Source organism: Moschus berezovskii, chromosome 11, assembly GCF_049115385.1.
Source record: "Moschus berezovskii isolate FMDL1 chromosome 11, NW_MosBer_1.0, whole genome shotgun sequence".
Classification (NCBI taxonomy): Eukaryota; Metazoa; Chordata; class Mammalia; order Artiodactyla; family Moschidae; genus Moschus; species Moschus berezovskii.
The window spans coordinates 6,108,182-6,122,206 of NC_142470.1; the positions used below are offsets into that span (position 1 = coordinate 6,108,182).

Consider the following 14,025-nt stretch of genomic DNA (forward strand, 5'->3'; position numbering starts at 1 on the left):
GGAAGCAGAGGCCCAGGCTAGGAGCGCCCAGCTGTCCCCTTGCTGGAGCCCGACCTCTGGTTCCGACAGCTCCGTCTAGACACAGGCATGTTTTCTGCTGGCTACACTCTGGCCTCCTGCCCAGACCTTGACCCTGGATTCTGCTCAGCAGATTCCAGAATGTTCCCAGAGTCCAGCTGCAGGTGCTTTTTATGAGGTCACTCAGCTTTAAATCTGCCTGGTGATAGTCTGGGATCTGGACAGACACAGGGATGGATGAAAGCAAATGTTTCCTGCTCACTATAGGGACAAGCCTCCAAGGGACAGCCATACTGACAAATGAGTGATGGGCAGGCACTTGGGCCAGTGAATGAGTGTTCCCTTGACCTTTCTATCAGAGCCTTTGGGGAAAGCTTTCCTTTCTCTCAGAAGACTAGGGGATGATGAGAGCCTTGCCTGCCCTGTGGAGAGGCCAAGAATGATGCCAAGCCGAGATGGATAAGCACCTGGATCCAGCCTTGCCCGAAGCCATCTTACCCTGACCTTCTTGGTTATATGAAAAACTGAATTATGTTGGTTTTCTTTTTTTTTATTTTTGGTTTTGTTTGGCTTAAGTTGGATTTCTAGAATTTGCCAGTCTTATGGAGAAAGACTCAGAGGTTATGTCCAGGTTTATCAGAAGTGAAGCTGGTTTGATTGGGGATATCTGCTATGGACCCTGGATGGGGGAGTGGCATCTTAGTTAATCTATTACCTATGGCCTGTGGCCTATTTGCTGTTCCAGAATTAGGTGATCTGACGCTTACTCCTTGGAAGGAAAGTTATGACCAACCTTGATAGTATATTAAAAAGCAGAGACATTACTTTGCCAACAAAGGTCTGTCAAGTCAAAGCTACGGTTTTTCCCGTGGTCGTGTATGGATGTGAGAGTTGGACTGTGAAGAAAGCTGATGGCCGAAGAATTGATGCTTTTGAACTGTGGTGTTGGAGAAGACTCTTGAGAGTCCCTTGGACTGCAAGGAGATCCAACCAGTCCATTCTAAAGGAGATCAATCTTGGGTGTTCATTGGAAGGACTGATGCTAAAGCTGAAACTGCAATACTTTGGCCACCCATGCGACGAGTTGACTCACTGGAAAAGACTCTGATGCTGGGAAAGGTTGGGGGCAGGAGAAGAAGGGGATGACAGAGAATGAAATGGCTGGATGGCATCACCGACTCTGTGGACATGAGTTTGAGTGAACTCCGGGAGTTGGTGATGGACAGGGAGGCCTGGTGTGCTGTGATTCATGGGGTCGCGGAGAGTCGGACGCGACTGAACTGAACTGAATCATCTAGCTTAGCCCATGTAGGAGCCTAGATCTTTGCTGAGTTACTGAGGGCTGCAGGAAAGGGAAAGTTTATGTGACTTTCCAAGGTCTTCAGCAGACCCAAGCCAAGCCCCTGGTCCCTCCCTGGGCAGGCTGGCTTAGCAGCTCCAGCACACTCACTCTTGGTGCCCCCAACCCCTACTTCAGTGAGTGCACGGAGAGCCAGCCTCCTTCATGTTCTGGGGAGCACATCTCAGACCTGGGGGACATCAAGGGAGCTCACCTAACAGATAGAAAGAGACAGTAAACAAGAGTTTCCCTAGTTTAAGACAGGCTTGGGGGAGGGGCAGGCTTGGATTAGTAACAGCGGGCAGGTAGGCAGCAGAGCCAACAGGTAGAAAGACAGACATGCTGGGCGCCCTCTCACCAGATAGGCAATGACATCATAGCCTTGCTCCTTCAGCCACACGAGGATGCAGGAGGTGTCCAGGCCCCCACTGTAGGCCAGAACCACAGAGCCTTTACCGGACATTGTGACTGGAAGGAGATAAGAAGGAATGTGAGTGACCCAGGGCCAGTCTCCCACACCCCTCCTGCCAGCCCCTCCCAGCAGCTCCCTCCTGGCCTTGGGCACCCTATCCCCCAGACAGGCTGCCGTGGGGCTTGGAACAGGATGTTCAGCTGTCATCAGGAGCCGCTGAAGAGCTGACCCTTTATGCAGCCACACCTCTTTCACACACCCCCATTCCCACCGGGGGACCCTGACCCTGCACACCCCCACAGACCAGGCTGGGGCCTGGCAGGGGGCGGCATGTAGCCAATCCCCTACCAGCTGGAGAAGACAAAAGACTAAGCTGTTGGGCCCGAGGTCAGGATGCCAAGATCGCGGCAGGGGAGGGGCCGTCTCCTGAGTCTCAGGCAGCCCACACATCTCCTTGCTAAGCTCCTTGCCAAGCTGGGCCAGGGGAAGGCATGGCCCTGGGAGCCTTATACAGATCACCCAGCACCCCGACTCTGACCCCAGGAAGTGGGTGTCATGCCCGCTGCTGGGGAGGCACAACTGAAGCTTGGAGAGGTCAATGGCTGGCTTGAGGTTGCAGAGCACACATCTGTGTCTGGCTCTAGAACCTCGGCTCTTCCCAGGAGGCAGGGTGCCCTCTCGGCTCTATGGGGGACAGGATGCTGGGGGCAGAGGCCTGCCCCGCAGACCTCTTCCACCTGGGCTCAGTGAACCTTCACACAAAGGGGTTTTTGGCTCTTTTCAAATGCAATTACCTCTGAGAGGGGAAACACAAGCCTTCCCCCGCCCCCCCACCAACACCTCAGAGAACTCAACTCCAGAGAGATTAGTTGGGAGGAGCTTGGAGACCAACTTATTCCCCCTGTGCAGAGGGGGATCCGAGGCCCAGAAGCTGTCTGTCCCTGTCCGTGCTCAGTTGCATCTGACTCTTTGTGACCCCGTGGACTGTTGCCCGCCAGGCTCCTTTGTCCATGAGATTCTCCAGGCAAGATTACTAGAGTGGGTTGCCATTTCCTATTCTAGGATATCTTCCCAACCCGGGGATTGGACCCACGTCTCTTGTGTCTCCTGCAATGGCAGGTGGGTTCTTTACCACTCGAGCCACCTGGGAAGCCCGTAACTCATAACTCGGAGGCCCAGAGGGAGAAGGCAACTGGGCGTACAGATGACGGATCTGTCCTTCCCAGCAGAACAGGTGTGTCCCCCCGTCGATCCCTCCCTCTCCTCAGCTAAACTGAAGTTTCCAGAAGGTACCAGGGCCTCCTCACTCCTTGCCTTTGCAGCCGCTGTTCCTTCGGCCCAGAAGGCCCTCCCGGAAGCCTCAGGCTACATTCAGGCTTGCCCTGCCTCCCTTGCACTCTCCATGTGGCCCTGAGCATAGATGTTGTTCTGTGCCTGCTTTGCTAAAGAGAAGTCAGAGGGTCAGAGAGGCGGGGTCACTTGCTTGAGGTCCTACGGGCAGCAGGTGGCAGAGTTAGATTTGTATCCAGGCCATCTGGTTCCAGCCTCTGTGGACACGGTCCCAGCTTCCTGCACTTACCGGGAGCGTGCTTGTTTCTGGTGGGAGTGTTTACACTAGAGACTGACCAAGGTCAGGGTCCTTAATAGATGATATTGGGAAAGGCTGTGGATATCTCTGCTTTGATCCACGTAAGCCCAGAAGGGGTGTCACCTTGCTGCATCCTGCATCCTGAAGGGGCCTGAAGGTTTGGCGGCAAAGCGGTCACCCAGCCCTTTGCGGCAGAACCCAGCCCAACCAAGGGGCAAGAGCATTCATCCTATGAACTGAAGCTGCTGCTGTTTAGTCACAAAGTCTTTGCAACCCCATGGACTGTAGCCTGCCAGGCTCCTCTGTCCTTTGGATTTCCCAGGCAAGAATACTGGAAGGGGTTGCTATTTCCTGATCCAGGGATCGAACTTGCCTCTCATGCGTTGGTAGGTGGATTCTTTACTGTCTGAGCCACCTGGGAAGCCCTATGCTATGTGCAGTCCCTGGCATCTCACCAGACCTCCCACCAGCCAGTCCCAGGGCTCACATGTCCTTCCTGCCCCTGGGACTAGGAAGGGGAAATATCTCACAAACAGTGAGGTTGGAGGCAGTTTTGATGGAAAAATGTCGAAGACTCCCCACTTCAGTGGGCATTCATTCAACCACCTGCCAGGCAGTCCCAGGCAGGGTGGGGTCAGCAGATGTGCCCCTGGCAACTGTAGCCTGGCAATGGGCCATCCAGGAGGGAGGGAGGCAAGAAGCACTCAAGGTAAGAAGTGCCTGAAGTTGAAAGAGTAGATTGCGGCTTCCAGAACCCGTCTTGACCCAGTGGCTGGGTGACATCAGAGGCCGTGAGCCCAGCCTACCCAACCCCTGGACTCCCCTTTGGGCAGCCTCGCTGAGGAGGGAGACTCAGGACCCCTAGATCCACCTGCCTAGCTCCTAGGTGTGTGCTGGCTGGGGTGAGGAGAATAATGTGGCATTATTTGTACAGCTCTATTGAGATATAATTAACCATAAACTGCATATAGCTAAAAGTGTGCAATTTAGTAAGTTTTGGTGTGTCTACACCCATGAAATCACCACCACAATCAAGATAATGGATGTGTCCGTTATAAGCGACGGCCTCCATTTGTGTCATCCCCATTTTAGAGTTAGGGAAACTGAGGCTTGGGTCAAAGAACTTGCTCAAGGCCTCATTTGACTGCTAAGTGGCAGAGCCCAGATTCAAACTCAGATCAGCTAGACTCAAAAGTACAAGGCTACCCTCTCTGGGATGGGGTGGGGGAGGGCATGGATCCCTGGGACAAGGTGTGGGGTCTGGGAAGCTGTCGGTGGCCCAGACAACCTGGAGTGACAGGGAGAGGTGATGTGAGCCCAAAACTCACCCAGCTTCTAGGGGTCACCCCCACTTTGCCAACCCCCAAAGGTCCTGGAGCCAGAGGATGGGCCCCGGAGAAGGGGAGGGGCGACTCCATGAGGGCAGACCACCTGGGCCCGCCTGGTTCTGCCTCGGTGACTGCCCCCCACCCCGTGTGGCCATCACAGCACAGTCACGATGTACTCTGCCCCCACCACCCACTGTGAGCTCTCTGGAGACAAGGACCATCTCTCAGTGCCTGGCAGGTGGCAAGCGCTCAGAACAAGGCTGCTGATTTTGCTGTCTGGAGGCCTGCTCCTCACCTATAAAAACAGAGGGTTAAAATCCCCTCCATGTCTGGAATTCCGTGCACGCGCTCATCTGGAAACTCTCATCCGGAAACTCGTGAGCCTCTTCTGCCAGCCAGGCCAGAGGCGGAGGGCCTCAGGCTCCGGGTCTGAACCTCGCGATGGAATGTGTGCACCCTGGAGCGTGTGCCTGCGTGAAGGGATGTGTGTGTGTATGTGTGCACACGTGTGCCTGCATTTCCCGGGGAGCATGTACCTGAGACTGCATGCGTGTACCTCTGTCTACATACACACACACGTGTGTGTGGCAAGTTTGGGCCTGCGTGTGTAGAGAGCTTAGCAGGGCAGGTGGGCTGAGAACATGATGCAATCTGACACTGGCCTTGCTCTTGCCTTCCTGCTGAAGCTCTCCCCTTCCCCCACCAGTGAGGTCCCGGCAGCCTGCTTGCTGCAGAAACTAAAGGAAGCCAAGCAAGCAAGGAGGCCTCGGTTTAGGGGAGAGGGAGTGGAAGAGACTAGCGCAGAGCGCAGTGGCTGGGTTCTCCAGACCTGGAGTCCAGGAGCTGAGAGCAAGAGCAGCCCATCCCCCCACGGAACAACTGTGGATTCGGTAAAATTCCAAGAGGAGCCCAGAGCCCAGAGCTGGGCACCACGCCTGTGCCCACCGAAGTCTCCTACCACTGTCGGGCAAGCCCCTCACTCTCCAAGCCTCAGTATCACCATCGGCACAACCACCTGAAAATCCTTCTGGTTCTGACAGCCCAGGTCACGGGGCTTCCTGCCTTAGGACTCAGCCATCCTCCCAGCTCTGGCCTCGCTGACGCCCCAACCTCCAGGGAGGGCACAGGTCAGGTGCCCGAGCTCCCAGGCACACGACCTCTGCTGAGAACATTCATGCCCCTGGTTCCCAGGGCCAGTCCGGCCAACTGGCTGCCAAAGGGGACACCTGGGAAGGGAAGAAGGGCCTCATTCCTAGACGCCTGCCAGCCTGACCTTAGCTGGCAAGGCAGGGGGCATTCTCCAGGGCTCCGGCCAGAACCCTCCTGCCAGCTCCCAGTGAACGTGCCCGGCCAGCCAGGGCAGTTGCTCAGCGCTAGGGAAATTCATGTGGCTCTACAGCGTCAGAGCTTGGATGACAAGAGCAGTTACTATGTTTAGTGCCACACGGGCATCATTTCAAGGTGGTGGCTATTATTACCACCTGTTTACAGATGATGAGCCCCGGCTTAGAAAAACTATAAGACTTGCCCAGGTCTCGAGCTAGCGGATGGCAGTGCTGGGGGGTCAAAACCTACGCCAACTGCAGACCACCTGCTCTTTGCTGCTCTCTGTCCTATACACTCTGGCCTCAAGGGGACCACAGACTGTCTCCCCTTCACTTTACGTGTCTGTTGTTTAGACACTCAGTCGCGTCTGACTCTTTTGAGACTCCATGGACTATAACCCACTAGGCTCCTCCGCCCATGGGATTCTCCAGGCAAGAATACTAGAGTGGCTTGCCATTTCCTTCTCCAGGGAATCTTCCCAACCCAGGGATCAAACCCATGTATCCTGCCTTGAGCCACCTGGGAAACCCATGAGTCATCTCCAATCACCAATTTTCTTTCTCTGGATGTCATGGCTACAGCGACCTGACTCTTCCTCAGGAACCCCTCCCTTACACTCTAACTCAGTCGAGCTGGGTTCATTAGTTTTTAAAAACGTTTTAAAAACATTTTTGGTTCTACCTAAGCCATAGAATTCTCTCTGACTTAGGGATTTGCTCATTTCAGGACTGCAACTTGAACCCTTTGGCTGCCCTCATTCATGTCCGATAGAGCCAGGCTGCAATTCCACACTTTGACCAGGAGGTGCCGCTATCAGGATTCAGCCTGAACGTTCGGTTGACACATTCAGCTCATTTCATCTACAGACTTGAGGCACTGAGGAACAATTTCTGTATCTGATGGATGAGTTGACGGCATTGAGGGTGCTCTAGGCTATGTACGGAGCTGGCTGTCAGGTGCAAATTCCTGGGGCCTGAGGATCGATTTAGGAATGCTGGGCTTTCTTGGGAATACCACCAGCGCTCCAGCAAACTTCTTCCGCCAGGGTAGAGGGGTCACCGGGGAATGCCTTGACTTGCTGCTGCTGCTGCTAAGTCACTTCAGTTGTATCCGACTCTGTGTGACCCCATAGACGGAAGCCCACCAGGCTCCCCCGTCCCTGGGATTCTCCAGGCAAGAACACTGGAGTGGGTTGCCATTTTCTTCTCCAATGTGTGAAAGTGAAGTTGCTCAGTTATGCCCGACCCCCAGCGACCCCATGGACTGCAGCCCACCAGGCTCCTCCATCCATGGGATTTTCTAGGCAATAGTACTGGAGTGGCCTGCCATTGCCTTCTCCGATGCCTTGACTTAGGAAGATTGAAACCCCAGTTTTGATAAGAATGTCTGGAGGTGGGAGGTAGGAAGATTAAGGAGACCTCACCAGGCCCTGGTGACAGGCACTCACTCAAACCCTCTCCAAAATGCCTTTGGGTACCTGGCCTATCTCAAGTCAGGGGAGGGCATCTGCCACACAAGAAGGAGCCAAAGTCTGGAAGATCACCTTTGCCCAAAGTGTTTCAGCAGAAAATCAGGGCCTTAGACCCTGAATTCCAGAGAGGTTATCTCCCTTCACGCGGATGCCCACAGGCAAGGCGCTCACTTCTGAGGCTGTGTGCTCAGCGTTCCTTTTGATGAAGGCATCTGGGAGTCTTGGCTTGCCTCCCAGGACTCACAGGACCAAGATGAGATGGGGTGCTGGGAAAGCGCTTGCATAGCAGGTGAGTCTGGGACTGCCCCCCACCCCAAGTTAGGTTCCTGGGGCCCTGGGCCCAAGTTACCATCCCAGTCAAGGGACCACACGAGCCCAGGGGAAGCAGGCAGCTGATGGGGGCACAGGTGGGTACTCAGGGGAGCTCAAGAGTGTGCTGAATGGGGGCCTCTCTCCTTTACCCACCCCAGGCCTGGCCTGGGATCTAGGTGCTCAGTGGACAGGATTCACCAACTAACCCTTGAGCACTCAACAGAGCCAGTATTACTTGGCATAACCGCGCAGCTGGCTCCACCTGGGGCAGCCCCCACCTCCACAGTCTCCCTTCCCCACCAGAACCTAAGATAGGAGGGCAGGGACCCCCACTCCTGAGCCCTCAGCGTGGCAGCACCGGGTGGGTCATTCCCCAGACAGTGAGCGAACGGACCCAGGCCCCGCTCTCAACAGTACACGTCGTCCTAATTTTTTTGGCTGCCCCGGGACATGTGGGTAGGCTTCCCAGGTGTCGCTAGTGGTAAAGAACCTGCCTGTCAATGTTGGAGACATAAGAGACATAAGAGGGTCAGGAAGATCCCCTGAAGGAGGGCATAGCAACCCACTTCAGTATACTTGCCTGGAGAATCCTGTGGACAGAGGAGCCTGGTGGACTGTAAGTCCGTAGTGTTCCAAAGAGTTGGACACGACAGAATCTACTTAGCAGGCACGCAGTGGAAGCAGGGAGTCTCAACCACTGGACTTCCAGGGAAGTCCCCCAACAGTACACATCCTGTTACTGTTCCCTGAGCCCTGAACCTGTGACAGCCGTGATGAATGGAGAAACTGAGGCTTGGGAAGCTGCGAGGCTGACCCAAAGCCTCAACCAGTCGTGGAGTTGTGTCTGCCTTTAGGGCTGGGGTCTGCGGGGGCCCAGAAACCTGCCCTCTCCTGTCCCTCGTCTGGGCTTGAGAGGAGGGATCAAAGCCCAAGACCTATTTGATCCATCCCTGGGGAAAGGACAGGTTTGTTCCTGCCCAGGAGGAGCAGCCAGACGGCGCTGTCGGGAGCAGTCGCCCCCACTTCGCAGAGAGGAACACTGAGGTGGCGGGGTCGGGGGTGGGGTGGGGGGCACTGAGGTCTCGGGACCTCCTCAGGAAGAGCCCTGGCGGGTTGAGAGAGGAGTTTCCTCCATTTCAGACTCTCCTTCCCTGGAGGGTGCAGCCGCCCAAGGGGCCAAAGGCAACAGCCACCCGGACGGCTGACATTTCCTGCGGAGCGGCCCCTCCCATAGTCCGGTGCCAGCCGGAAACCGGGCACCGCGGCCGGGCAAGGCGGCCGACCCCACCGGCCAGAGAACGCAAAGCCCGTTCAGAAGGCAGAGCCGGGCAACCGACCCCCTCCCCCAGCTGCAGAGGAAGGAGCCCAGCCACACCCGAGGCCCCCCGGGGCGGGCTGCCTGGCGCCCCCGAGCCCACCCGCTCGGGGAAACTGAGGCGAGGCTGTGGGAGGGGCCGAGATGCCCAAGCCCCCGGGGGTCGCACGAGGGGCCAGAGGTGAGGCTGGTACTCTGGTTCTACCGGAGACAGAGACGGGGGCAAACAAGATCGGGAACCGCCCCCCCAACACCCTCCGGGTTCTCGAGGTTCTCCATTTGTGGGGTTCGCGGCGTAAAGGAAATTGGATCAGAGAAGGAAGAAGATCCAGAAAGGATCTCGGCCTGCAAAGGCGACAAGTCACCCGACCTGCTCCCCAGCGCCCACGCGCCCCCCGGACTCGCGCCCGGGTCCCATCCCCGCGGCCCCAGGGAGCCAGGAATCCGGCCGCCCGGCGTTTGAGCAACAGGAGTCGGGGCGTCGGTCCCCTTTCCTCCGGTCCGGGTCCAAACCAGGGGCGGGGGGCGCACAGTCCCCTCCGCCTCGTCCGCTGGTCCTTGGCGGGAGCCGGGAAGAGGGCGACCTAGGCTGGGGAGTGCGAAGGCGGGGGGCCTCCTTACCGGGCGACCAGCGGCGGCAGCAGTCGGCGGAGCAGGGCGGGTTTCGGCGCGCATCCCAGGTTATAAACTCGGGGCCGGGGGGCAAGGCGGGGGACCCTGGGCGCAGGCCCCGCCCCCGGGCCCGGCCCCCTCGCCGAGCGGCTCGGCGTTCGCGGCACCTGCGGCCGGGGCGGGGCCAGGCGCTCCGCTCCTCGCCCCGCCCCCCCGCCCCGTCCCGCCCCCCGGCCCACTCCTCCGCCCCACGGGTCCCCCGCCCTAGCCGGAGGCGCGGACCGTCCCCGGCCCGCGGGCTGGCGGCTCCCCTGGGCGCGGCAGTGGCTGGAACCCGCGCAATGGACAGGGTGACAACCCCTCCTGCCAGACTTGCCGCCTGGTCAGTGGGGAACGCTCAAGAGCTTCGCCGTGGTTGTGGAATTAAAAAAAAAAAAAAAATCCCTAGGCTTGTAAGTTTCAGGCCCATTTTTGTCCCGTGGCGGCCTTGCTGAAAGTGAAAGTGAAGTCACTCAGTCGTGTCCGACTCTTTGCGACCCCATGGGCTGTAGCCTACGAGGTTCCTCCATCCATGGAATTTTCCAGGCAAGAGTACTGGAGTGGGTTGCCATTTCCTTCTCCAGGGGATCTTCCTGACCCAGGGATCAAACCTGGGTCTCCTGCATTGCAAACAGGTGTGGCCTTCCTACAGACCCCACAATTCCCTCCCTTCCTTCCACTCCAGCCCCCAGCGACCCCCGAGCCCATCGTATTGGTGAGAAAACTGAGGTTGAGGGGATGATCCCAGAAGGTCCGAGCTTCATCCTTCAGTCCAGGGCGGGTCCCTGGCTGTCTCCCCAGAGCCTGGCACCTGACCCAAGCGCACCCAGTAAATAGTGGATAAAAAAAGACTGGCTCGCTGCTAACCCATTGAGCAGAAGGGAAAATTGAGGTTCACAGAGGCGAAGCTTCTTGCTTGCAAAATAAACAGGGAGTTGTGACCCCAGTCTGGCCTTCAGAAGGTCTGTGTCGGGAGTTTCTCAGCCTGGTTTTATAGGCCCCAAAGCATCAATCACTGGAACCACAACCCAATAAAACAGCGGGTCCCAACCTGTCAAAGGCAACGCCTGGGTTAGGACTGACTCCCAGAGGGCAGCTTCTCAAGTCCTCCCTGCCTTGGAGCCTCCTAGGGGTGGGAACCCTGAGGCAGCTGTGCTGGGTTAGCCATTCAGCCATCTTGGAAAAGAGGTAGGGTGGGGAGGGGGAGGTCATGGCAAGGAGGTTGCCCTGTCCCAGGCCCCTTCCTGCAAATAAGAAGCAGCCAGACAAAGGGAGCCTTGGCAGAGAGGGGTGAAGGCTTAGTCACTCTCAGCTCCTCGGCTCGCCGGTCCCCTCCCCACTGCCCCACACTCTGGTCTGGTCACCCAGGCATGTCGGCCGGTTGAGTAGCTGTGAGCCCTTCAGGAGGGAGGAAGCATCAAACCAACTTACTAGCAGAGCTGCAGCTCTCTGTACACCCCCAGCCTCTGGCACCCAAATCCCCGTGATGGCCGGGGACCCCCGTGAGTTCTCTGGGGCTAGGCGACCCGGGTGACTTGAATCACTTCCTGCAGGAAGAGAGGTGGTGGCTGGGTCCCCTTAGCAGGGCCGCCTCCGGGCCTCACAGGGCCTCTGGCCACAAGACAACACACCCTCAGGGCTCAAGCAGCCTTGGGCAGCTTCCTACTCCCTGCGGCCTTGGTTCCTCATTTGTACTGTCTCCCTGACCAGGGATTGAACCCATGTCCCTGTAGTGGACGTGCAGAGCCCTAACCACTGGACCACCGGGGAACTCCCTCTGGCTTGTCTTTACGTCTCGTCCTCTGACTGTGTGCTCCATCCTTGTCTCTGCCTCTAAGATGTCACTGCCCCTCAAGAAAATTGGGGAGGGCGTGGATGGATGGGGGCCCCTCCTTGGAGCTATTACCGAGGAAGTGGAGGGGAAACTGAGGCAGCCAGGTCTAATATTCTCCCAAACTCTCCAGAGTCATGGTGGCTCCAGAGAGAAGCCCCATTACCCAGACCTTAGCAAGAGGGTGGGGTGGGAGCTGAGCCGCTCCAGTCTAGGATGGATGGGTTGGGGGACGGGTGGGGGTAGAAGAGAAAATAAGGTTAACAGTCCCGAAGATGTCTGGATGGACTTGGGCCATAACCACCACCCTCGTGGTTCTCACTAGACGCTTTTTAAAAAAATCTTTGATTTACTTTTGTATTTGGCCGAATACAACTAAGACCTTGGTTACAGCACACGGCATCCTCGTTGCAGTACACGGGCTTCTCTCGAGGTGTGCACACAGGCTTAGTTGCCTGGCACCGTGTGGGTTCTTAGTTCCCTGATCAGAGATCGAACCTGTGTCCCCTGCATTGCAAGCCTGACTCCTAACCACTGAACCTCCAGGGAAAGTGAAAAGTGAAAGTGAAAGTCGCTCAGTCCTGTCTGACTCTTTGCGGCCCCATGGACTATACAGTCCATGGAATTCTCCAGGCCAGAATACTGGAGTGGGTAGCCTTTCCCTCCTCCAGGGGATCTTCCCCACCAGGGGTTCGAACCCTGGTCTCCCGCATTGCAGTCCCCCTTTAAAAAAAAAATTAGCTAAGCACTTTTTTATGCTTACATTCACTTGGTTTTCACCCTATATGAAGTCGCTTTTATTGTTACCCTCATTTTACAGACAGGAACCTGCAGGTCCGAGTGTGCCATCTTCCCCAAGGGCACACAGCATGTGAGTGGCAGAGCAGAACTGGAATCTGGGGTCTGGAGCTCTGGCCCAAACCCTCTGCTCTAGCTCAGGCATAAGTTGAGTGGATAGAGGAGCCGGAGTTTTGGTCCCAGGGCTGTGGGGACCTTTACTCCTGCTGCAGAACCGGCTGCAGCCCAGGGCACTGTCCCTTCCTGATGCATAGGCACTGGTGCTGTGAGGAGTGGTTAGGTCACAGCCCTCTGCGAGGAAAAGAGAGGCCAGCCTGCTAGCAGGGGCCCTGCCCTCCGAGCATTGGGTGGGTGGCTGCGCAGAGGCACAGATCAAGGTGAGAATAGACTGACCTTGGACGGCTCATTTTTCCCTGTTGTTCTAGCAACATGAGTTGAAGAATTTCCTTTTCCTATCAAAGTGCGTTTAGCACCTTTGTTGAAAATTGACTGACTGTATAAGTGTTGCCCGATGTCTGGATTCCTTCCGTGCCACTCACCTATTTATTTACATCTGTGCCAAGACCACACCATCTTGATTGCTGTAAGTTTGCAGTAAGACTCCAAGTCAGATAATATAGATCCTCCAATTTTGTTTCAAAACTGTTTTGGCTGTTCCAGGTCCTTTGCGTTTCCATTCAAATAGTAGAAACAGTGTCTGTTTATGTAAAAAGCCTGCTTGGATTATGATTGGGGATTGCAATAAATCTGTATATCAGCTAGGGGAGAATGGACATTTTAACAATATAGAGTTTTTCAATCCATGATCATGGTATAGCTCTCCATTTATTTATATCTTTGTACATTCTCCAACAGTAAAAAAAAAAAACTTAAAAAATTGTTTATTCAGAAACATTCGTGGTTGTTTATACAAGCAAAGAAAAAGAAACTCAGGTCAGTCTACAATTTGAGATGATATTCGTTTGTGGTGAAGTTAGTTTTTGTTTTAAACCAGAAGTGTATCTCTGAGATAATGTTGAAATACATCGTGTCACAAAACAGTTCCTTTATTTGATGTGAAATCTCAGATGAGAATCGTTTAAGGATACAGACCACCCAGAGCTAGAAGACTTGAAGTTTCCCTGCTGAACGTCTTTTCGTGTGTTTGTTGACTATATGGATATCTTCCTTGCAGAAATGTCTGTTTAGATCTTCCACCCATTTTTTGATTAGGTTGTTTGTGTTTTTGTTATTGAGCAGCATGAGCTATTTGCATTAGTCCCTTGTCAGTTACTTTGTTGGCAAGTATTTTCTCCTGTTGTTCTGAGGCCTGTCTTTCCATCTTATTATGGTTTCCTTTGCTGTGCAAAAGCTTTTAAGTTTAATTAGGTCCCATTTGTTTATTTTTGCTTTTATTTTCATGACTCTAGGCAGTGCATCAAAAAAGATATCGTTGTGACTTACGCTATTATGTATTCCTCCAAGAGTTTCATGGTATCTGGCCTTACATTTAGGTCTTTAATCCATTTTGAGTTCACTTTTGTGTGTGGTGTTAGGAAATGTTCTGATTTCATTCTTTTACATGTAGCTGTCCAGTTTTCCCAGCACCACTTATTGAAGAGACTGTATTTTCTCCATTGTGTATTCTTGCCTCCTT

The 14,025-nt window shown here is 55.1% G+C and overlaps 1 protein-coding gene across 1 annotated transcript in view; it reads right to left on the reverse strand.

The window, feature by feature from the left end:
* Window positions 1-9,883, reverse strand: part of ASS1 (argininosuccinate synthase 1) — a 55,662-nt gene extending 45,779 nt beyond the window's left edge. Inside the window, exons 1-2 of the mRNA XM_055399303.2 lie at window positions 9,731-9,883; window positions 1,716-1,825 (exon numbers count right to left, since the gene is read on the reverse strand). Of these exons, the coding sequence (XP_055255278.1) occupies window positions 1,716-1,820 (105 nt within the window). The 5' untranslated portion in view covers window positions 1,821-1,825; window positions 9,731-9,883. The remainder of the gene's footprint in view (window positions 1-1,715; window positions 1,826-9,730) is intronic.
* Window positions 9,884-14,025: the final 4,142 nt, after the last annotated feature.